This window comes from Lissotriton vulgaris, chromosome 10 (assembly GCF_964263255.1).
Source record: "Lissotriton vulgaris chromosome 10, aLisVul1.2, whole genome shotgun sequence".
Lineage (NCBI taxonomy): Eukaryota > Metazoa > Chordata > Amphibia > Caudata > Salamandridae > Lissotriton > Lissotriton vulgaris.
In genome coordinates, this window is record NC_141698.1 from 624508836 (window position 1) to 624535363 (window position 26528).

At 41.3% G+C, this 26528-nt stretch overlaps 1 protein-coding gene across 1 annotated transcript in view; it reads right to left on the minus strand.

The window, feature by feature from the left end:
- XYLB (xylulokinase) overlaps positions 1-26528 on the minus strand; it is an 894017-nt gene that overhangs the window by 815890 nt on the left and 51599 nt on the right. Inside the window, exon 3 of the mRNA XM_086941458.1 lies at positions 19178-19247. Within this exon, the coding sequence (XP_086797584.1) occupies positions 19178-19247 (70 nt within the window). The remainder of the gene's footprint in view (positions 1-19177; positions 19248-26528) is intronic.

Sequence of the window (26528 nt, forward strand, 5' to 3'; positions counted from 1 at the left end):
AACTTCCCCTTTAATTCATATAAGTCACCCCTAAGTACAGACCCTGGACAACCCAGATGGAAGGGTGTAATGTAATTAAAAGGCAGGATATATACTTTTACTTTTTGCATGTCCTGGTAGTGAAAAACACTTAAGTGTGTTTTTCACCACAGCAAGGCTTGTATCTCGCATAGAATAACCTTGGGATTATCTTATTACATCTTAGAAGTGCAATTTCTAAATGGGAAGATATACCTGATTCAGGCTTGGTCTCTCTGGAGTCCTAATTTAAATCTTATGGGGGAGTCAAATTTTAAATTACAATTCTGAAAATGCCACATTTAGAAAGTTATATAAAAACTGCAATAAGGGAGTTGAATAAATTAAATTTAATCTTTACCACGGGCAATCTAAGGACTGTGATATGTGCCCTGAAAATGATTGGCTGTAAACTCCTACATTTTTGCAGGCATTTCAACGTTTTTAAACAACTACCAGATATGAATTTTTGTATGACTCAAATTTGAAACAAGAAAAAAAAATTGAAAGTGGAAGTTTTAGTGGAAATTTGGAAAATATCAACAACACTTTATAGAAAACCTACTGACAAAAACAATGTCTTGCATTTGTCAAGTTTTCATCCGCGGAACTTAAAAAGTAACCTTCCGAATGGTCAATTCTTATGAGTAAGATGGAACTGTATGCACAAACATGCGGCCCTTTTCATTGAGAAATTTAAGGAGAAAGGCTATCCCTACAAGCTTCTGAAGCATTCTTTAAAGTGGGCATTGTACACTCCAAGAGTCACTCCGTGAAAAAAAGATTAATAAAACATCACATAGGTTGGTATGTGTCTCCACATTCTGCCCCCAAACAAATCAATTCAGTTAGATACTCCACCAAAACTGGCATTTGATTTCAAAATTGGATACACGTTTATATGGCAACTCTTTGCATTGAAAAAAAATGAAAATTTTGGAAACTAGCTGGTGAGGGCGTATTCCTCCCTTACATCAACAAATGATTTGAGACAGCAATGGCTAACTCCACCGTAACAAGGCCATCACAAATGCGGCACATGCATGACTTGTGATCAAACTGTAGAAGGATCGGAATACCTATTGGAAAATACCTAATGGAAACACACTACATTTTCAAGTTGCCATACCCAAAATGTGGTTACGGCATCATTTCCCCATGTCAGAAATTGTATATCGGGGAAACAAATCAGGAAATACGCCAAAGAATTGCTCAACATAAATCAAAAATACAAAAGAGCGGCCTACCTAATATTACACTTTAATACCACAATCAAGGACTTAACGAGATGTCTGAAATTCAAAGACTTTAATCAAGAGAGCAGCCAAGACAGCTATTGCAAACCATTTTTTAAACAAATTCTGGAATCAAAATTAACCACGTACACCATCATGCTTTGGGACTGAACAACAATCATAAAAGATTAGCAATTCCTCTGAACATCTCCCAAAATAGTAAAACGTTTTTTGGTAAAAAAAAATAAATAAATAAACGAGTCATGAACACTGAATTAGGGAAAAAACAACCAAGCATATTAAGTGTTATAATAACAATAAAACAATAAACATCGCAAAAGGAAATAAAGGTAAATAGGCAATCAACTTTTAAAGACTGCAGCGTTCATGTCGATTCCTCAAAGAAAAGCAATGGAAGTACAGAGGGGGAATGCTGTTTTGAATTGATGAAAAGGTGTTTTGGAGTATTGGCAAGAACTGTAACAAGTAACTGCGACAGAAAAAGTATTTATTTACGATCTCAGGAGACTTTTCGTGACTATTTGAAAGGCTGCAACAAAGTTACCAAGCGAGTTGCATGCACGCAAGTGTTTCTTTATGAAATAAAGACTTTCGTTCTACATTTTACAGGTTGCAAGACAGTTTCCAAGGAAGTTGAAAGGACACAAGCTTTTCTTTAGGAGAACGGATGACATTACAGTGATCGAACGATTTAGAAATAAAGCTACAGGCAAGTGACAACAATGAGTTTTTTCAAAAGCGGGCCAGAAACGTACACGTGAGGCAGGTGTTCGCAAAATCCGATTAAATCTAATTCTTGTCTTTGCTTGAAACAGTGACAAACAAGCATTTACAATGCAACGGTTTCGCTTTGAAAAAGTTAGAGCTATTGGCATTGTAAATGACAACATTTATATTTATGTGTTGGTTTTCAAAATATATAAATAAATGGCACTGTCATTTACAATGCCAATAGCTTAATCTCTCGCAAATGTTACACACAAACACACACAGAGTCCCACACACATACATACTTACAGAGCCACACGCAGAGCCACACACAAACACACAGAGCCACACACTTCCAGTAGATGGTGGGCAGCGTGGAGCAGACCAGCACCCAGCCCGACAGAGCCAGCAGTAAGGCCACGATTTCCCCCACCATGCTGGCGTTTCATGCAGATGGCATCATGTTCAGGTGTGCAAGTGTGTCACGGCGCCTAAATAATGTGCGAATGGTGCCCTCGTACGGTCTGTGGTTTTTCTCTCTCTCTCTCTCTCTCTCTCTCTCTCTCTCTCTCTCTCTCTCTCTCTCTCTCAGTGGTGTGTCAGTGCCATGTTTAGCAGCGAGGTGAGTGTGGTGAATGCATCACTGTGTCACAATGGCGTGTCTATACATTCTTGCCAACATGTGTAAATTCCCCTGGAATTTTTACCTTTGTCCTTGCGAGGCTTAGGGAAGTGTGCACCATCAAGTTTATCCTGGGAGAGCAGGGGCAATAAAGCATTCTGCCCAGATATGGAGGGTGAAGTAATTTGGGTTGTTCAGATTTCGAAAATCTCACTCACTGAGTTCTGGCCTCGTCTGGCGTGCAATATATTGTTTTTGCAAAAAATTTCAGTATGTAAAAATAATGGTGAAGGTATAGTAAAGATAAAATAAAAGATTGGTTCATGAGCCCAGCAACATTATATCTCTGGTACTCAAGTGCACGTCGTTTCAGGAAGCTGTGCACATGTGATCAGGACAACTGGTTTCACCCACGGTGCAAGACCGTTTATGAATGAAGTGGGCTGACCCACTGAACCATGTTGTGTGCTGTGGTGAGCAGGAACAAAATGTGACTCACACTTGAACATATGTTTATATATTTTTTATTTATTAAGATTTAATTTTTGGGGAAAACCTGAGACCAAGATAATGATATCCTGCACAAGCAATCTGCAACGGTCGGACTCGAAGGCTTGCTACACTTCACTTTAAAAGTTACTACAGGGACTTGGGTCTCATAATGGCCACACCTACTCTGAAGTTACTGAAAAGTTACAGGCAGCCCAGTTTAACATTCCAAATACACCCTCCCCCTCCCCACAAAATCATATGAAAGAAAGAAAATAAGTCCAAATCACCGGTTTTCATATCGAGGAAACAAACAGTGCAACATTGCGGTAACTACCGGAAATAAGCATGGGCGGAAGAAACGAGTCTCTGACAGTGAAAGGCAGGAATGCCGATTCAGGGTGTTTTGTTTACAACAGAAGGGGCCGTTTTAAATTCTAAACTACAGAATTAGCTGCTGCGGGGAAAGTGTTGCAAAAACAGGATGTGAATATTCATCTACTTTGGCAGCTGTAAAAGGGCAGTGAGGCTGAAGCACTCATCAACAGAGATTCTAAAGGGAAGCTGCTCTGTCGTTCTCCTGCTTTCCCAATGGCTGCAGCCATGTTGCGCTCTGAAATAACTGAAAAGTTACAGGCAGCACAGTTTAAAATTCCAAATACACCCCCCCAAAATCACATGAAATAAAGAAAATAAGTCCAAATCACCAGTTTTCATATCGTGGAAACAAACAGTGCAACATTGCGGTAACTACCGGAAATAAGCGTGGGCGGAAGAAACAAGTCTCTGACAATGAAAGGGAGGAATGCCGATTCAGGGTGTTTTGTTTACAACAGAAGGGGCCCTTTTAAATTCTAAACTACGGAATTAGCTGCTGCGCGGAAAGTGTTGGAAAAACAGGATGTGAATATTGCTGGCAGGAATCGCGCCAGGGCAGACAGTTTTATTCTTCCTAATCCAACGTCATCCACACTACATTTACTCACTAGTGAACTGTACTAAGACCCTTTCAGATACACGACTGCAAAAGTATTCTTTTAATCACTTTAGCTGAAATCCTATTTCGAAGGTCACCAGAGAAAAATAGGCACATTCACAGACTGAACAAGCAACGCCAGGCACTCGTGACTCGCCCGCTCCAGCTCCCTGAAAAAATGGCGGCCAAAAACATCACGAACTAAGCCACGGACAACAATACACAGAGACGAGACAGCAGCCACGCACGACGGTAAAGGACACAAAGACAACAGCCACGCACGACGGTACAAGACAAAAGACCACAGACAAGCAGTACGGTACAGGGAAACGACAAGACGGAAAGAAGCCACGGACAACAATACACAGAGACGACAAAAACAGAAAGACGTACAAAGTTAAAATAAAATTAGAAGAAAATGCTGCTTACCTGCTCGCAAACATCCCCGCAACATAAATCGCGCAGCCCACTCCTGCAAAAGCCACGATGAACTGAACACAACATGCCGCCCCCCCCCCCCCCCCCCCAAAAAAACATCCGACCACCGCCGCAATGACGTTGGTAAAGGGACGGAGAGCGAAAAAATCGCCGGAATGCCCACGAATCTGCTCGGACAATGACTGACGCATCTCTGTTCCAATGGCTAGCCTCCATTTATGGAGCTAGCCAATGGAACAGAGAGGCCGGTTAAAGCCCCATACTGAAACTCAAAAGATTTTGCCTGCGCGAACACTGCTGCGCAGTGGATGCCAGGTGAAACCTAAAAATGAGAACCACTATAAATGTATCCCGTGACCCCTGTACAATCCATTTGAAAGAGTGAGATGCAACCGTATAGGAAAATACAAGCTTTCCAACAGTGCTGATTGAAATAGGTATGGAGATAGTGAAAAAAGAAAAAAAGCATTGTTAACAAATTGAAGTCTGTTTAAAAAAAAAAATCTTTCTTTTGAGCTGTCATGAGAATTGAAATATATTTTTATCCTTCATTATTTCAGTTAAAAAAACACAGCCTTGGTCCTGAAGAGACCTCAAACTAATGAGGTTGAAACGAGTCATCAACTTTTACAGCAAAAACAGAGTTGAATAAATTAAATTTAGTCTTTAACTTGGACAATCAATAACTGTAATAGGTGCCCTGAAAATTATTGACTATCAACCCCAGAATCTTTTGTGGGCATTTAACAGTCTTTCGTAAAAAAAGGAAAATCCTACATGGACTGTTTCTGGTGAAAAATACAAGACTGTTTTTTGGGGGTTAATGTCATTCAAGTGTCAAATTAAGTGTTTCAGTGTTAAACAGAATGTTGTGAAAATAGGTATTGTTTAAGGCAACACCTGTGTTGATGTCATTTAAGTGTCACAAGTATATATTTTGAATGTATGGTATATGATGATTTGAACAGGCCCAATAGGCCTTGATACCTTTGTTTTATGTGATCGAATGTATTTGGCAAAAGAAAAAGTTTAAAATAATCAAAATATTGGTAAATAAATAACCAGGATTTCAGGTAATCAAAACCCTGCACACAAAGAACAAAGTTGAGGTGAATAATTCCAGCCAAGTATCAACTAATGTTTTATATTATGAATGTGGTCTAGCCCTAGGCTGATATAAAGGCCTAACTGCCTCAAGCTTTAACAAACTTTTAGAAGTTGCCGTTTTCTAGCTTTAGCCATGAGGTGCCTGAAGCCTGTCTCTGATCTCATGACTGGGTGTAGTTGGCAGTTGGGCTTTGTGTATTCCTCCTAGACAGCCACACACAATGGGAGCTTTGGTATGACTTGATGGGCCATGCTGGAAGGATTGAAGGCAGGGCGGGACTGGGAAACAAAACCGGCCTTGGCAAAGTGCTTGGGCAGCCCCCCGGGGGCTTGGTGGTGCAGCCGAGCGATTTGCTGGGGCCGGTTTTGGCCGATTTTTTTACAGTGGCAGATATTGCAGCTTTGCTACAAAAACAGCCCTGTAACAAAATCGGCCCCCAGGGGCCCAAAACCAGCCCCCATCCCTGGCGGCCCACTGGGGAAATGCCTGGTGCCTGCTACAGCCAGTCCGACCCTGATTGAAGGGAGGAGCTTGGCACAGCCTCACTTAAACCTGAATATGCTGTGCCCTGTCCACAAACAAAGTGCTGCATAACCCCCTCTAGTGATTCTGGAGCCAGGCATGATTTACTAAATCCTGCCACATCATTTGGCTCTCCCTAGCTGCATAATTCCAGTTTCCATGGGTATAAGTACTGGACCTTAGACACCACCACTTCAGTACACTTCTGAACCTGTGGATATTCTGTCAGGAAGAACTACTGTGCTGCTGAACTACCACTCTGCTGGACTGCACTCTGCTGACATTCTGCTTGAGTGTGCTTGAGTGTGCTGATCAGCTGTCCCCTTACCCAGGTGAAAAGGTCGGACCTGCATTACATGACCCCAGAACCCAGAGTGACTCCTTGGAATAGCTGGCTGGCCTCCTGATCTAAAGCCTCCCGGACATAACAGGCTTCCAACCCCTGCGCCTGGACTCTGCAATCTGTGAGTACTGCTCTGCCAAGTGTTGCCACCCTAGACCTGGACCCTTGGAAGTGGGCCTAAAGTGCTTGCCAGCAAAACCAATGCATCTTCTCTGATGAGAAGCACATCTCCTAGCCAATACTTTAGAACACAAAACAGTCTGCCCCTACGCATATATATAAAGGCTCGAATTGAGTCCTATGTTTGCAATTTACAGGAATGAGCTCACTGGAACCAGAGGCAAAACAACCGTAATCCGAACATTATAGAAAAATATATATATTTTTTTTTCTTCAGTATAAATATATCATTTTTTTCAAAACAAACAACATAACACGTTTAAAATTCATGAAGATATTTCAAAAGACATCCCACACAGCCCTACAAATCTTTAATCAAACTTGTACACGAACACACACTTTCTAGAAACATTCCGACAATCAATAAATACAATCATACTCATAGATTCTTCTATCATCCCATACACATCATACTTCGGTAGCCAGATGTAATTGGGATTCCAGTTTGACGACACACTCTCCTGCGGCCCGCAAATTAATAAAGTCACGGCTGCCTGCTTTGGTAAGCTAAAAATGATGAAAAAAATCTTCCCATTCCTGCCAATGGATGCGCGCAGAACAGTCACCCAGGCGCTGATAACGTCCCATTTGGACTATGCCAACAGTCTTTATGCGGGGGCCCCTCTGTATCAAATTGAACGCCTGCAAGCAGTTCAAAACGCGGCGGCAAGACTGATTGGCAACATCCCTTTCCGACATTCGATCTCCATGTTTCGCAAAAAGCTCCATTGGCTTCCTATAGCCTCTCGGATTAAGTTTAAAATACTCACTCTTGCCTTCCGTGCTCTCAACGGTACCGGTCCGGATTACCTGAGAAAGAGACTCACATTATCCCATTCAGTGAGAGACCTACGTTCCAACAGTCTACGCCTTATGGTTGTGCCACGCTTCCGCCGCGCTCGAATGGGTGGCAGAGCTTTTGCTGTCCTTGCTGCGAAACACTGGAACGGCCTCCCTCTGGACCTCAGATTTGCCTCATCTGAAGCACTGTTTCGCAGCCGCCTGAAAACTTGGCTATTGTCCTCATCTTAGATAGGCTCCTCTCTATCTCCGCTGACAGTCTTTTAGCGCCGGGACACCTCCGACGGAGGTAGCTGTGCGCTCTACAAGATCCATAAATAAATAAATAAATAAATAAAGATGTAATAGATGTATTATGTCCTGGATAGTCTCCAAACACAGGATAGGAGACTAGATGGCAGAACAACAGGACAGACTCCTAGCAGAACCACAACATTGCTGCAGCTGTGTGGATTTAGTCTGTCAAAAAAGACTTGCATCGCCGCCGCCCCCTGCATCTTTGGACTGCCACATCACATCCAGAACTGCCGCTGCGCAAAGCTTTTTCCGCAACACACCCCTCACAGCTTCAACAATGGTGCCGGAACTCCACCTCACCTAGCATCCTCGACATTACTTAACATTGCACCCCCCTTGATAAGATCCTTGACGTTGATGCAACAGGACCTCGCACAGCAGCCTTGTCACATCTCAGAACTGACGCTTTGCTTCTGCTGCAGAACCCATCTTCAACACGGATGCACCCAACACTCTGCAACTCAGATTTAAGGTACTTTGTGCAGTGGGCCTAACTGGATCCCTGTGGCTGGTTCGTGCTCCATCGCCATCAGGTGAACTTGTGACTTTTCCTGGTCCGGCGTGACCCTATTTCCGCAATAGCGATTTTGCTTCTTTGTGCTATTTTTCGCTATAAGCTTTAAAAATCAATACATCCAGTTCTACAATATATCCACTGGATTTTTATTGGTTTTGTCTTGTTTTATTTAATAAAATCATAGCTATTTTTCTAACCTGGTTTGGAATCTTTTTGTGTGGTATTTTCACAGTTTTACTGTTTGAAGTATTGCATGAATACTTTACAAACAGCCTCTAAGTTAAGCCTGACTACTCTGTGCCAAGCTAACAGAGAGTGAGCACAGGTTATTTTAGAGTTTGCCTGCCTCTTACCCTGACTAGGATTGTGGTTGCTGCTAGACCAGGGTTACACCCCAGTCAACCAATAGCCAAATTACTAACAGACTCTCAAAGAATACTATTATGGAACAAACTAGATAAATAGTCGATAGATGAGGCGCTACTTTACTTCCTGGTCAATAACATACTGACGTCTGGATCCGGGCCTGGGTTGGACCAAACAATCACACAGAATAAAAATGATCTATGGACTAAAACAACGATGAGTTTTGGCCCCTCTGTCGTTTAATTAGTATGCATTTACTTGAGAAGTTGGCTCATACTCAAGAGTTACCCCCAAATTGAGTAACCATTCCTTTCACATTCTAGTGTATGCAGATGACACTGTATTGCGTGATTTGTGTCCTACAGGGTTACAAATAATTCTGAATACCCTTAAGACATAACCATCCCGTACTGAAGAGTTAGAAGCTGAGACAAAGAAGCTCCGGGAGTCTGTTATGGATAATCATAGGGAAATTGAAAAATTAAGTTCAGAGAGAGGGCACAGGAGGACAGAGTGGAGAGGCTTGAGATTATGCAAAGACGCAATAATGTAAAAATTTTGAAATTACCTGAAAGGAAAGAGGGTTCAGATATTAAGAAATACGTGGTACATCTCTTTAAATGTGAATTGGAATTGAATGAGGATGAAGAGGTGATTTTGCAGATATTCAGAGGGTTCACCGAGATCCCTCCAGGTTGAATCCGAATCGCACTAAGCCGAGAAAAATGTTAGTGAATTTTTTGACGTATAATTTAAAAGAGAAAATTCTATCAGTTGCCCTAAAGAAGAAAAGTATTTTAGTCGACGGGGTTAAAATTGAAGTAAGATCTGACTTGCCACCTGTCACAGCTAATAGACAGGGGGAGCTAGGTAAGCGGATGGAGCCTCTCAGGAATTTGGGCGCCACGGTTCAACTTAAGTTTCCAGCATTTTTGTAAGTAATGTGGCGAAATAAGATGCACACTTTTCGAGTGGTTGAAAAAAGTGGATACATTTATTGAACAGTGTCAAGAGATGGCTTAACAGGCAGGCTTGTAACAAGGTAGCGTGGAGATTTAAAAAGTTGGTTAACACTTAGCTTCTAGATTGTCGCTTGCACATACTGTATTAATTATTGCGCTCGAGTTATTTAGCACCACCACGTTTGGCACCCTAAGGGCCGAGGCCATGGGGAGGTCGTTTGGGTTTTCCAGGGGAGGGTGGGGAGGGTGGGGAGGGGGAGAGGGCAGTAGGGGGGTAGGATGGGTTTGGTGTTTGGGGAGGGTTAGGGCACAGGAGAAAATAGCAAAAAAAATCCTCAGAAGCTTATTTGCCACCCGGATGTATGGAGTATTTTGTTTTGAATTTGATGAGTGGGGCTAATACACTGGAATTGAAATTTTTGTTGTGGAATGTTAATGGCTTACGTGTAAAATCCAGGAGACGGGCAATATTAAAGTATTTAGAGGATTTGTTGGCCCATATTATTATTTTACAAGAGACACATTCAACTGCCACTGAGTGTAAGGAAATTTTGTTGGTCCAAAGGTGAGTTGCTCATTCGTTTTATACGCCCCAAACTATAGATACAAAAGGGGTGGCAGTATTGGTTAGGCAAGGATTACATTTTTGTGTAGAATCTACAGCGGCAGATCCAAAAGGTAGATGGTTGATTTTGAAAGCAAAAGTGGCAGGAGAACCATTAATTATAATTAGCTATTATGGTCCTAACCTGGATGATGATGGACCCCTATATTTTTTAGCTAGGGAGGTATTAGGTCTTACGGGGAAAATAATCATGGCAGGAGACTTTAATACAGTATTGGATTATAATTTATGTTGGTCATAAAAGTCGCGAGTGCTGATAAACGCTAAAATATCTAATAGAGTCAGGCTATTGATGACTCAGTTTAGGTTGTGTGACATTTGGAAGGTAAAGCTAGGTCAGCAGCTAGGATACACGTATTATAATAAAAAATATAAGCATAGATCCCGAATTGATTATTTTTTGTTGGATTCCAGATTAAAGGACTTTGTGATGGCGGTGGGACATGTAGGGGTTCATATTTCAGACCACTCAGCTATTATATTGAGTGTGAAGTTAAAAATGAGTGGATCGGATTCAACCTGGGGGTTAGATCGAACAGTCCTCTTGGATTAAGAGAGCCTAAATGTACTCAATGAAGAGCTAGAGGTTTTTCTGGAAAAAAAACATTGGTACGGCAACGATTGAGATGGTCTGGGAAACCTGTAAAGCTTTTTTGAGAGGTAGACTGGGAGCTTTGGGTGCAAAGAAGCGTGGATCTTACCACAGTAAAGTCTTAAAGTTGGAAGGAAAGATTCGTCGGTGTGAGGCTAAGATTATTAACACTGGAGAATCTATAGGGGAGCAAGTTTTACATGATTTGGAAGAGCTGAAATCAGATCTAATGGCAGTTCTTACTCATAGAATTAAAGAAAAGTGGGAAGCTAGTCAAGTGGCCCATTTTAGCTATGGGGAGGGATGTGGTAAACTCCTAGCATGGAAGGCGAAGAAAGATCAGGTTCGAAATTTCATCAAGGAAGTGAAGCCGGCAGAGACAAATACTACTATTACAGAGAGCAAAGGAATAGCGGATGTTTTTTTTGATTATTTTTCGAAAGTCTATAGGGAAGATCTAAATCCTGAACTTTCAGCAATCAGGGGATGATTACAGCTAGTGGTTCCACTTCCAGCTGAATTTAAGCAGATTTTAAATGGTGAAATTTCTTTAACTGAAGTTGAAAGTGCCATTAAGTAGAAGAGAGAGGCAAGGCTCCGGGGCCAGATGGTCTTCCGGTTGAGGTGTATAAAACTCTGAGGGGGACCATTGCTCCTATAATTTTTCAGCTATTTAATAGCATTTTTCAGGGGGAGGCGGCATTGCTGGACTCATGGAATGAGGCGACCATCGTCTTAATTCCAAAACCAGGGAAATCATCTAAATATTTAGATTCTTACAGACCCATTTCGCTATTAAACTGCGATTACAAACATAATGGCTGATAGGTTGAGTTTGGCCATCCCAAAATTGGTACATGAGGACCAAAAGGGGTTTATTAAGGGTAGATTTCTAAAGGAGCTCACTTTTTCCTTAATAGGAGCAAAAGATATGGCTACGGTCCATAAATTTCCCTTGGCGGTAATAGCACTTGATGCCGCCAAGGCTTTCGACCGGGTAAATTGGTCTTTTCTAAAGGCTCTTTTGGGTCATCTTGAACTAGGGACATATTTTACCAATTCACTGTTAGCTCTATACAATTCACCTACCTCCAAGGTACTGATTAACGGGATTTTAACTCAGTCCATTAAGGTGATGCGTGGTACACGACAGGGTTGCCCATTGTCTCCTCTATTGTTTGACTTGTATATAGAACCCCTTGCTTGCAGGATTAGGAATGCCGAAAATATCCCTCCTTTTGTTGTAAAAGGATGGTCTAAGAAAATAGGACTATATGCGGATGACATAATTATGTATACCCCTAATTTGCAACAATCAATGCAAGGTCTATTGGAAATAACTAAGGAGTTCGGACTTGTCTCAGGTTATGAGATAAACGAAGATAAGACCGAGATTATGTCGTGGAATTTGGATACAGGAGGGGTAAATTGTAAAGCTGAGATGAGATACTTGGGGGTGAGGATCACACATAACATTGGAGACCTGACAAAAATAAATTTTCTAAAGATAAAAAGAGAAATAGGTGCCATGCTGCGAGGTTGGGGACGTTTACCACTTACTTTGTACGGCCGCACGAATTTTGTAAAGATGGTGATCTTGCCAAAAATGACATTTTTGTTTGAAACAATTCCCCTAGCATTAAAAAAAGACTGGTTCAAGAGGCTGCAGAGTGACATTTGTTCATTTATATGGGCCTCGATGGGATCCCGTCTATCCTGGCAAAAGATAAGACGAAAGCTGGTTAAAGGGGGATTGGCTGCCCCTGATTTTCAGTTATATTTTTGGGCTTTTCAGCTAAAAAAATTTAGAATGTTGTTGAATACTCCAACGGTTTCAGCTACTGGAATAATGTTTGCCGCAATGCTTAAGATTTGTAAATACAATGAGTATGGTTTCTTGTGCAAATTTTCTGATCCAATCCAAGGTTCTTCAAGAAAGTAAGGCTCAAGACATTGCATGATGCGGCGGAGCTCTGGTATAGGATAAGGAGAGTACTAAAGATTCCCTATTATGGCTATATGGCCCCAATATGGGACGGTCCAGGGTCACCTCTCTGGTCTAAAGATGCATTGGCTATTCCTCTGAGAGCGTCGGGTGTAGAGCGATGGAGAGACTTATTTCCAGTTGGAAAGTTGATTGATTGGGGCCAAGGTGAGGCCATCTGGGGTCGGGGCTTCTCAAAATTTAAGTATCTGCAAATTCATAGTTGGGCAAGAAAAGCGGAAACTATTGTTGGACTTCAAAATAAGTTAGAAGAAAAGCTTTTTTCAATCCAATCTTACAAAAAAGAAGTGGCCATTTGGTACTGGTCGCTACTTAAGATGGAAGACGGCCCGTTTTCACTTCCTGAGGTCCTATGGGGCGATTGCTTGCCGAACATCGCAACGGAAAATCAATGGCAAGTAACTATGGTTATGCTATATAAAATAGTCAAACCTGCAAACCTAAGGCAGAACCATCTGTTTACAATTCACAGGGCATATTGGTCTCCACGCAGACTTTCAAAATTTAAGGCTGGAGGGCTGGTGGAAGGCCTCAAATGCAGGAGCCCCAACGAGGACGACCTGCATATGTTTGTGGACTGTCCGAACATCCGGGAGTTCTGGGAGGCCGTAGGTAATTGCTTATCACAAGCTGCAGACCAGAAGATTGAGATAAGCCCCGAACTAATTATAACTGGAAGACACGAATTGCAGAATAAGGATATGGATGACAAAGCTAAATTGTTTTTTTATGGGACTCTCCTGGCCCGGAGGGAGATTTGTAAGCTATGGGTGTCTCCCTTATCCCCTACTATTTTGGACTGGCTACGTTCATGAGATATACAGCTAAAGTAGATACCTTGGATCAGACAAAGAAAAAGCGTACATTTTGGCTACCATTTTTGTTACACTTTGGTGAGGGAGGGAAAATTTGGTGTGGAGTAGGCGATTTAAAACAATAAATATCCAATGATTACGGTCTTGGCCTATCTCACCGGCGTCTTTTACCTCGCAGCCAGGAAATAAATCGACAAGGTAGCAGTGCTCTAAGAGATGAACTCTTAAACATGGCCTGGTTTGCACAAGAGTCTCTGTATTCGAAGTATCACTGCATGAGCCGTTGTCTGTAGAGCTAGTATATGAGATAAAAGCCCATGGGCGGTATCGTTTGTCCGGAAATGGGTGGAAATGAGGATAAGAAAAAAAAAGACATAACCATAAAGAACAGCCTGAAAGTGAATCTTGCAAACACTTAAGTAGTAACTTTTGGACAAAGCAAATCAGTCAGTCTCAGATGGTATTTTTGTTATGCACAGATTGTGCAATTTAAGATTTATAAAGGTCCGAGTCCTCCTATACAACTCCCTTATTTAGGCTAAATATTTGTACACTTGTGGATCAAAACAAAATTCATTGTCTTATGCACTTCTGAAACTGATACCAAAAGCAAGTTTAGCTAAACTGAATTATTTGAATTTGCTATGCATTCATCGCTATGCAACGACAACTAAACTTAAAATTTGATATGTTGAAATAGACATTCTCTTTATATCAAACTGGTAAAAGAATCTCAACTCTTTTTAGAACTATGGCCTATGGATTAATCTTTTCTAGCTTTAAGGTTGTTTGGATACATTTTCAGAATTTTAACATCGCCCTGGACAACTCTCCAAAACAAGCAATTTGGAAGAATAACTTTGACCAAAATGACTAAATATTCATTCTCACATGATTTCTGAATCTTAGAATCCAGGAAGGTAGTTAAATGTCTTACTACATCTTCGGATTCATAAGACATGGCAGGCACATTACCAATTAATATGAGTTATCAGTTGTTATTCTTTTTTTATGGTACAGTCATGTTTGTTACAGTTTATGGGTACTGGAAGGTAGGTAAGATTTATTGTACTGTTATTTAAGACAATTACAAAAGTATTCAAAATGACTGGACTAGTTAAAACAAACAATAAAATAGATTGTCGATTTTTCCGATTGGTCAAGTTCGTAAATAAGTATAAAAACTGCCACAGAGCAGGTCAAATACATCATTACAAAATACTCAAATAACAATATCTCATCGGGGAAAGCCGACATGTTGCACGGACGCTCCCTCAATCTCCAGCTTTGATCTCCAAAATTAAAAAACGAGCATAGGCAATATAGATTACATCACTGGAGATTGGTTACATCACGATAATTCAAGAGGGTAAAGTGACTATACATGACAACTCTACAGTTAATTTCCGACCGGTTTACCGAGTGATTATTCTCTGCAGTTTTTAGAGTGGCTTATTGGGTGGAGCACCCTACTATTTTCTCGTCTAATCATCACCAGCTAAAGATTGAATACAGCTAGTGACTAACAGTCCACATTGTATATAGCATCCCTTACTGTGGCCTATGTTAATCTGAAGCTGCTTCCAGCAGTTTTTTTGCACACTGCATGGAATTCATGAATCGATAAACAGGCTGTAATTGCGTCCTGGAATTATCTTATCTGTAACTGTAAGAAAACCGAGAGCAAACTCTAACATCTCTGGCAAAAAGGACAATTGATGGACAGAATGCAGAACAGTCTCATACATTCACCCCAACTATATGCAAATCAGTCTTGACCCTGCGCCCAAGGGAACAGTCCAGCTCGAACTGCCAGGCCAGGTCCTCCCTGGACTGGAAACAAGCATCCTAGGACCGGTTCCGGGCTTTTAGCCTTCATCAGACAGGATAGCTTGACTCCAGTGGCATGGAGAGGACGAGACCCACGTCTGGGCATACCTGTCCCACTCGGGGAGACAAATGCGTAAAGAACAATTGATGGACAGAATGCAGAACAGTGGCCTACATTCACCCCAGTACAGAGATCTGGGCCTAAATCCATAGTTTTTATGCTCACCATGCCATTCCAGTTTGGACCCAGCCATATGCAAATCAGTCTTTACCCTGCGCCCAAGAGAACAGTCCAGCCTGAACTGCCAGGCCAGGTCCTCCCTGAACTGGAAACAAGCATCCTAGGACCGGTTTCGGGCTTTCAGCCCTCATCAGCCAGGATAGCTTGACTCCAGTGGCATGGGGAGCACGGGTCCCACGTCTGGCAATACCCTTCCCACTCGGGTGACAAATGCAAAAAGAACAATTGATGGACAGAATGCAGAACAGTGTCATACATTCACCCCAGTACAGAGATCTGGGCCTAAATCCACCGGTCCCAGGATGCTTGTTTCGGTCTTGGCAGTTCGGGCTGGACTGTTCCAATAAGGAACAGGGTCAAGACTGATAAGCATATGGCTGTGTCCAAACTGGGGTGGTGTTTTGAGCAAAAGAATGAAGGATTAAACCCAGATCCTTGTGACTGGGGGTGAATGTTTGCATTGTCGAGCATTCCGTCCATCAATTGTTTCTTTTTCACTAACGTCTCTGGGCCAGCAATTGCTGAGAAATGCAAATAATGTGCATTAAGGACTCAAATGCAGACCCACAAAGTCTACAAGCCCGGTCTGTCGTACCAGTTATGCAACCATAACAATACTTTTTGAGAGGAATTATACCACTTGTCAGACGGAATAAGTGGTTTTTCACATAGAGTTTCAATGGATAATCCCCAAAACTCGTAATGCTGCCCACATTATACTGTTGAGGAACAGTGTTTATGAAGGCAAGTTTTTAACAGCTCCAATATTGAGCTCTCTTGATATTAACTTTGCCAGTTTCATAAGGATTCCACCTAGTTTTTAGCAGGTAGGGCTCTTTCCCAGAGATCTTGTGCCTTAAAGGTTTCGATTGAAGCTCTCAAATATTTATGTCACTTTAGCTTTTCCTCTGAAAAAATTGTCAGATTGTATATTTCAGTGTTCCACTAGCTGCATCCTTCGCTTTCAATCCATATATCAAAAAGTGCACTTTTAGCATCAGGGTTTGTCTTGGTAAATCAAATTCGAATCGAATCGAAAACAAGACACTGGTGAGGAGTTTGGCAGGGCGAATACTGAACTGTAGCATTTATTTTGTGCCTGGTTCAGCCAAGTCTGAAGGCGATCTCTATAGGTCAGTGCTCCATACATCAAGGACTACATAGGCTTGCTATTAATGACCTTGCAGGTCACCGACAAGTTGGGGCCATTCATTTTTTGCAGAAGGTGGCAAAACGTCGATGTCAATGCCGAGCAGGCACGTTTCTGTGATGTTAGGTGATCAGATTACCTGGCCTGTTCGTTAAGACACAAGCCAGATACTTGATTGTTCTTACTCTCTCTAGTTTCTTTTTGGACAGATACCAGGCCCCTTTGTTATAGAGCTTCCAACTTATTACGAAGTTCTTACTTTTGGTGCTGTTAATTTGAATATTATTCGCCCTCCAGAGCACTCAGGGAACGTTGAAGACCGATCTGCGTATTGTCAAAAATAATGGCATCATAGCCATTTTTAGGAAGTTGAATTTTCAGGCCTGCCAATCTCGGTGGAAATGCTTGTGCTCTTGCTAGGTATATATTAATATGGGCTAGGACAGGTTAAAGAGTAAGGGAGCAAGGATGCAGCCTTGCTTCGTCTTTCTTGATGTTTCATTTGTATTTGTCGTAACCCAGTTGGATGTAATTGGTATCTGCCCTCATGTTTGTGAGGAGAGACTAATGATAGAATTTAACAATGGCACTAGCAATCCCCAATTTTACAGCTTAACCCACAATAGACCTCTGTTCATACAGTCAAAGCAGTGAAAAAATCTATGAAAACTGCAGAGAAGTAGCGTCTTTTTCCATTGCTGCTTCCGACAGGGCAGGCACTGTTATCAAATTCTCCTCAGTCTTTTTTAAGTATACACTCATGTGATCGTGATTTACTATGTTATATTTTTTGTTTCTGAGAAATGGTCATTTTTTATTACCTTCTTTGGATTCTAACATGGGTAACTCCTACTATCACTCAAATTACTGATAATTGTGATAGTGATTTAAAGAACTCCAAAGTTTTAATCATGAAGTCATAAGGCTGTGACATTATATTGTTGTATTCTCGACTGGTCACAGTTGTTGTGGCTCATAGGTTTTACTAAGGTAATTAAGAATTCAGTCCTATGTCTTAATTGAAATGGCGAGTTTTGTATGAAGAAGAATGTTGATCCATTTGATTGCTTACTCAACATTTTTTACATATATATATATATATATATATATATATATATATATATATATATATATATATATATATATATATATATATATATATATATATATATATATATATATATATATTTGTTTTCACCTCCTCTGAGTTTGCCGGGACACCATGACAGCGGTGCAACGGGCAGGATCAGAGGTTATCCTGCATCCATAAAAGTTTTACAGCAGAAAACACGTTTCTGCAATTGCACTCCGCTCCGATAAAATATCACACCCACGTAGAGTTGCAATAAGAGTTAATTTATTCCAGCATATACACTTGAGGGATGGAACAAAAATTGTATGAAGAAGAATGTTGATCCATTTGATTGCTTACTCAACATTTTTTACTTATATATATATATATATATATATATATAACTTGAACCTCACTATATCCTTATTAAAATAGTTTTAAGTAATCACACAATACAACTTATCATTATGCAAATTACTATATTAATTATCACTCCTATATATTTTATGATCCAAGTATCAAGTGCAGTTTGGTATACTATAATAAAAACTGTCTTGTTTTGAACACATTATTCAATTCAGAACAATACATGTCATGCATGTACATAGTACACTCAACATAAGGCGTCTACACAGTAGAGTAGCAAGAGTTCTAAAGGCCCTCAGTTTGGTAGTGAAACACAGCAATTCTTGCTGTGCACGGACCCTGTCCAACTGGCCTGGTGCCCTGCTACTTTATTGATAATGACGCCCTTGAATCCACAAATATGAATGTTCTAGCAGGTTCAAAAGTGGTAAAAACACGTTTTCTATTTACAACCCCTTTCCAGAATTCTTATCACTACACACCAAAGAACAAGACAAACCAAACACAAATAATACGACACAAAAGTAAATGCAGTTCTCAGGGGCTACAGTCACCTATATAGACTTGCAGTGTTCAACCCGAGAAAGTGCTTCAAGATATATCTTTCTTTAGGTATGGTGCTTATACTTTATGATCCGGAAACAACAATCTTTTGGAGGTTACATTGCTTTTGCCTCTTGTTTTCCTTATTAACCTGTGTAAAAAAGTAAAAGTAGGAAACCAACCTTTTGATGACATGTTATATTATCTCTCCAATCCAAATTTGCTGATTTAACAACTCAGTTGTATTAAACAAGTTTTATTTTTTTAAAGAGCCAGTACTGTTTCTAGAGGCTTCCCATTTAAACCAATATCAATTTAGTAAAACAAATTCTAACCTTGGTCCACATTAGCACAGGCGACGTCACCGTCAGCTTGTCTTCATGGATATGAACACCACCTTGAGTTCTGCAGAACAAAAAGAACCAACTTCATCAGTGAATGAGGGGTTGACTGAGATCCAAGCCAGGGCAAGTCTAACCCAGGTAGGAGGGATGAAAAGATGGGTTGTCCTATTAAATCCTCATTTTCTACAGTCGACCCCATAGGCAAATCTATTACATTTTTGAGACTCACTACAGTTAACTACCTTAAATTAGCATGCATGGAAATAGGCAATATACTGGGCTCTAACCTATGTATTGCTTCAATAGTTGGGGACTTTAGTTTAAGACAGGAAAAGGAGTACAGAATTAAATTAAATGTCAACTGTTCAGCATATCACTGCTTTGGTATATTCCAAAGTAAATGCAATCTGCAACTCCATTGAAAGCATGCATTAATAAATAATGATGTACCTACTAAAGACAGTCAATTTTAATTGCCCAAAAGTGAATTGGGAGATTTTTGGCCCAAAAGTCACTCTACAGAAATGGCAAAATAGACACATTTGCCTTTGAAAATACCTGCCTACAGAAAATGGCATGAAAATCTTAAAGAATTATTGGAAAAATACAAATTGGTGTTTGGAAAAGTGAATTTGCTCCAAGAACTAATCACAACTTAAAATGAAAATGAAAAGGAATTGAAATATAAAAAACTATGTGATTCAATAAAGAACTGTTTGCTCTGAAAATTAATCTATTCTTGGAATGCAGGATTCATGATTGGAAAATAAAAATCTGCCAGATAAGAATATGTAATTCACATTCCGGTACATCAGAACATTTGGTTTATTTTCAGAAAAATTTACAAATTGAAGATAAACAAACATTCGCCCATCCATAGAACTCACATACATAATTTCCATTTAGTTTGTATCTTTCAGAGCAGTGAAATCAAATGCTGCTGTTTACTTACACAATGTATTTATTTACTTACAATTTATAAAGGCCTGATTACGATGTCGGTAGGAAACTAAACCGCCAGACTCCTTGTCAGATTCGGTTCTGACCGACTCACGGTCTGCAGTTCCGCCTAACCGATTATGATGCTTCTGAATACCGTTCAGAAGGACTCCTATGGACTTAAATAGGAGCCATTGTTCCGACCGACAACATAGGCTTCTATGGGGAAAATGGGTGTCTGCGGAAAACCTTGCACCCTGTCAGGGGCACCCCATGGTGTCTGCCACACTGTGCATGGTTTTACTGGGGTCCCTTGGGTAACCCCTCGACTCCAAACTGGAAGACTCAGGATGAAGGGGGCCCTGTTAGGGCCCCCCCCCCAAATTCAGTTTTTTATTTTATTGTTTTATAGAGTGCGAACTTGACCCGTGAGGGTATCAGAGCGCTTTACATAGTATACATAGGTGAACAAACAAAGTTAAAAATGCAGAGAAATACAAAACTATACATAAGGTTGGCGGGGGCAGGGGTGTTGGATGTGGGGAAAGGGGATACACATGAATGATTACAATCATAGTTAGAGACAGTAAAAACAGAGGCCCCCATATTCTTTGAGGGATAATTAGTGGTCTGGGGAGGAAGCGATAGTCTTAGCTTCATCCAGAAGCGATAGTCTTAGATTCATTAGGCATAATGTGGTGGATGAGGGCAGGCATTAGATGAGGAATTTAGCCATGAGGAAGGTTTTGGCCTCCTTCTTGAAGCATGCGAGAGAAGGGATTCTTCTGATGTCGGGTGGGAAAGAGTTCCAAATTCTTGGTGTAGCCCTGGTGAACGCCCTATTGTAGGTTCTTTTTTTCTGAAAAAAGGCAGGTTGGAGTAAGAGGTTTCTAGCGGACCGGGATTTCGTGCTTCCTCCAGATACCAGTAGTTTCAGTGCCAGATAGGCAGGGGAGTTTGTGTATAGGGCCTTGTGTGTAATGCATGCCAGTTTCAACTGGATCTGGCTTCTAGAGGGAGCCAGTTCAACGCTTTCATATGTGGAGAGATGTGGTCGAATTTTCTGGTGCCAGTGTGTAGTCTGGCGGCCGCGTTGAGGTAGGCTTTTAGAGGTGGTAAGGAGATCTTAGGTAGACTGGTATGGGTGAAACATCCATATTCCAGTCTAGAGAGCACTAGTGCTTGAAACGCCATGTTTAGGTCAGGAGCATCGATTAAAGGTTTCAGCTTCCATAGGTAGCTCAGGTGGAATCTGGCTGCTTTGGCCATCGAGTTGATGTGGTCTCGCATGTTCAGGTTACAGTCAAGGATTGTGCCAGGGATTTGGCAGAGTCCACAATGATTGGCAGGCAATTTAGGGCAGTGATGGCCTTGATCCACTTCTGAATCTCCGGGTCGGCTTTTGAAGGGGAGATTAGGAGAAATTCCGTTTTCTTTGAGTTGAGTTTGAGTTAGTCAGTTTCAGGGTCACATTCAGGGAGAGGATCTCCTCGAGCGAAGAGATATTGATGTATATTTGGGTATCATCCACGTACATGTGGTAAGAGATGTTGGCGGTGCAAAGAACTTTGGTAAGTGGCTCTAAGTAAAGATTAAAGAGGGTGGGGGACAGGGTTGTGCCTTGGGAGACTCCAACCTTGACCGGGTATGAGCTGATAGGTTGCTGTTGATGAGGAATCTCTAAGAACGGTTATGGAGGAAGGACCTGAACCATTCTAGGACCACACCATCCAGGCCCATTCTGAATTTAAGGCGTTCGAGTAGTTTGTCATGGTTGACCGCATTGAAGGCAGAGGATAGATCTAAGAGTATTAGAAGGCAGGTTTTGCCTTGGTCTAGGGCTTGGAGGGCATCGTCCACAATGTGGAGAATAGTGGTTTCAGTGCTGTGCCCCGGTCTGAATCCAGATCGGAAGTCATCGAGTAGGTGGTAGGGGAGATAGAAGAAGCAGCTGTACACTCCTGAATGAATCAAAATTAGCAATGTAAATGAATTTGTACAAAGTAATCTTATTTTATTTTCTTCAAGATGCATGAGAAGGACATGTAGGTGCTTACCCATGTGACGGCACAATGCTGGTGATTAGCGACCTAAGGGTGCACAGCTGAACAGTAAGAAGCAAACAGAATATTGACTGTTTAGACAGTTTATTTTGATGTACTGATTACAGTGTTTAGAGTTCACAGATTGTACGTCAAATATCCAGTCAACAAATGACGCCAACGTTTCGAACCCAGTTGTTATTTACAAGCAGGGTCTTTATCAGTACAATAGGATAGTATTACCCTCAAGGCACATATTTACTGCAGTCAGAAAAATGAAAATGTAAATCCATAGGTATCCGTTGGCGGTGCAAAGAAATCCTACCAATCCAATACTTGTATCAGCACAAGTTATAGATTTAAATTCAAAGCACTTCCAGAAATAATTTGAACATGTAATGCAACAGCATCATCAGTGCACAGTACACAATTCACAAGGTTACTGAATTACACCATATTTAATGAGTACACTCACTCAAGGAGCACAGCAAATCCATTGTGTTAATAAAACGTTTTAAAATATTTTAGTGCTGGTAGATTTGGCTGTGCACATTTAAAAATGCCATTGCGTGAGGTTTTCAGAAACAAAAAGATTTTTTCAGGCATGGATTTAGCTAATCACAGCACAACGCAATGTCATTGGGCAATGAAAGCACTCCATTCCCATTGATTGGAAGGAAAGCCACCAGTCTCACAGCAGGTTGTGGCTGGAAAAACAAGGATTGGCATAGCCAATAGGTCTCACCTTTGGGACCTTCTAAGTATTTAGCCATGCAGCACATTATCCTGGGTGCTGCAACATCTGCTGTTACTTCACGTACCACTGGTAAATGGCCACACATGGTTTTCCATTCTATTTAAATGAAAATATGATAAAGTCTCTTCAAAATGCAAAAAAGTGCATTTCTTTAACAAAGAAGCTTTAACACTAATAGACAGAGATGCCTACTGATATGCATTATCCGTCCCTGTCATATTCACAGAAAAAGCAAGGTAATAAAATGTACAGGTAGACCAACGTTTCTGATTGGTATATTTTAGACATGTTGTTTTAATAATGTTTGTGATTTGTACTGAATGAATACAATGTGTAACAGGGTGTCGGACTTACCAAGTTGGAAAGGCTGTTGGGATCCGACATCGTAATCGGTCAGGCAGAAACACTGTCCATTGAGCTGTACATATTGGCTCCGACTGACTTGGATTCTCCGAATGCCAATCAGAACCGATTCGGAATTACTGAACGATTCCCCTTCTGACCGCGAGCATCTTATCAATGTTTCCGACCAAGTCGAAGGATGTCGGTCAGAGGCTTTACGACCGACATCGTAATCAGGTCCTTAGTTGTATAATTACAAATGACTAACCTAACCTTTCCCATGATATTCTCTCAACGCCCCCAGTACATTTAAGGGCCTATTTATTCAAATACCTTACAAATGAAGAAAAGCATGCTCTGTTCTATTTATCTTGTAACAGTATTAGGGCCTCATTACGATTGCGGTGAGACTGCCACCGACAACCCGCTGGTGGTGGTGGACCGCCGGATCACGATCCAGCATTCAGAGGCTTCAGTCATAGGGACAGACAGCTGCTTTTCCTATGGGCGCAAAGAGCCTGTTGGGACAGCCGTCGAACTGTAATCCCTACAATAGGGTTGTCGTAGGAGTAGCATTGTCTGTCTTCTTCGGCCTGTTCATGGCAGTCAGACCACCATGTACAGGCAGACAGAGAGGAACTTTAGGGGCCACTAGCAGGGCCCCCATTGGTCTCCACTATGGGGTTTGGGGGGGCACATGTGGTGTCCTCCCAAACATCCATGGACCCTGTGCCAGGCAAATTATGGCGCCTGGCACACAGTCCATGGATGTTTAAAACATGCCTATTACCATTGAGGCTTGTGCTGCGGCTCTTTTCCAGGCTGCTGCACAAGCCGCAATACAAAAAAGCATGTTTCCGACCGCCTGGACAGAGGTCGGAACGTAATTTGGCTGGTGCAACCGCCGACTACATGTCGGCCGGTGTCCATCCCGCAATAATGGAGGTCGAAAACTCGTCCGACTGCCAGCCTAATAAGGCCAATTATACAGTATATACTCACATCAGACTAAAGAGCAATACCAAAAGCGTGGTGAGGCTTGGTCTGCTTGTAAAATGGGAGCGAGGGAATCTGAGTTATGCGCATGCGTTCATATTTTATTCAAAGCTACATGGAATTATTATATAACATAAATCATAGATGCACCTTACAGCTTAAAGAAATAGAGCTAAAATTTTCAATTTCAATTTTTTCAAATAAATGCATAATGCTAGAGCTCTTTCAAGAGGGGGATTAGTGTATCTCTTTAGTTGATTATGCACATTGTCCTTAATTGCATATAATGGTTGGTTAAACCAAAGGGGGGGCAATTTAAAGTCTGCATCAGGAAATCACATTCAGTGTACTCATAAAAGAAGAAATGGAAAGAGACAGAAACACATGGGTAGAAGTAAAAGTAAAAATTGACCTTAGTGGAGTGAGGAAAGGACATCCCAGGAGTTAAAGATCAAGAATTACACCATGGAGATGGGACTAAAAAACATTTTAAATATCACTTAATTGGGATATTTAATCCAATATCAATCACTACTGAAAGTTAGATTAGAGGACCAATGGTGATTTTTGCTCCTCTACACTTCAATAGTTGCACAGTTTTAGTCTCCCTAAACCAATTCTATATCAATGGAGAATCCAATTTAATAAACTCATACGGCTAAGGAGTGGTACAACACAGATGCCAAAATCCATTAAAATACAAAGATAGTTAGAAGGAGATCAGGTCTGCTCATTCTTTTTTAAAATTATAAACTACAGATTGAAAAGAAGCATGTGGCTTACTGTGTAAAAGGTATGTAAAAGTACAGCTTGTCGAATAGGAAAAGATTTTGGGAAACTGGCATGTTAGTGTACATTGTCCCTTTTGGCTGATTCAAAAGGGCATAGTTTTTAATCCTCAGTGGGCCTGATTAAAAGTTACACATAGAGGTGTAATGGTAGAATTGCAAGTGATTTTACAGTTAGAGTGTGGTAAATCCACACCAGTACAATGCACTTACAAGTATAAGCCCATGCAATGGCGAATTGCTGCATGGGACGGATTGTTCCGGTTGTAATACCTCACAGAATTCCCAACTTATTGCATATATTTTCCCACCTGCTCTGATGAGATGAAAAATATATAGAGAAACATGTCAGCAGGGTGCGGTGGGGGGAGTTGACAGGGGAGTAGGTGACGGAAAGGGAAGTTTGTTTTTCTGGCAGGCGGGAACATTGTATATTCCTGTCAAAAAAGGGGAATGAGGTCTGGCTACTACTGCAGGGGAGACGTTCTGGCATCATTTGGGGAGCCGCAGGAAGCCTCTGAAGACTACGCATCCCATACCACTCAGCACCTGGCCACGCCTTGATCCTGCGCTATATAGTGCCAACATTCTCCCGCTGTATTGGTGACATTCTGACATCGCTGGGGGAGGAGCCACTGGTGTCTGTTGGGGACTTTGTGTCCCATACCACCCTACACCTGGCCAAGCCTTGATCCTGTGCTATATAGTACTGATGTTGTCCTGCTATAAGAAGGGGGTGAATAATAAAGGAGGCAGACGGTCCTCTGCACAAAAAATATTAGTGGCCAAAGAAGCAAAAAAAAAACCAAAGAAGACGGTGGGTCTGGCTTGACAAGAATGCAGTGTCGTAGCAAGGTCAGGTGCTACCCGGTGTGGAAAATTTCTTGTCACCCCAGGCTTGACAACATGGCAAAAATATGTTTATAAAACACATATTTTTATTATTTTGTCACCCCTCTCAGTGATGACACCCAGGGCTGCCTGCACCCACCGCACCCCCCTTTCTATGCCACTGCAAGGATGCCACTGGGAAAAGGCATATAACTATGGGAAGATCTCGTAATCACGCAAAGACTACCTACAACAATTTCTGACAGAGAAAACATGGAAATAACCACTATTGAACCCAATATAACACCTTAACTCATTAAACTTTGGAAGGGCCTAGGACAGCCTGGTAACAGACTGGATGAACTGTAGAGGACAGTGGAAGACTGATCTGAAGAACAACAAACTAGTGTGTAGGTCACTGATCCTAGATGAGAACTTTGAAGAGCTTGAAACAAAGCAACAGTACTGCATTCACTGTAAATCTAGAGAGGGATAATCTACTTTATAATGCCCCTCTCAAAGCAGAAATAAAGACATCATCAGGGCCTTCAACCTGGATAATGGCAGAGATGGGTATGGTGGTGTTGTGGGATGCAATGAAAGCAGTTCTTAGATTACATTTTATCTCAGCAACTGCTGAACGTAAT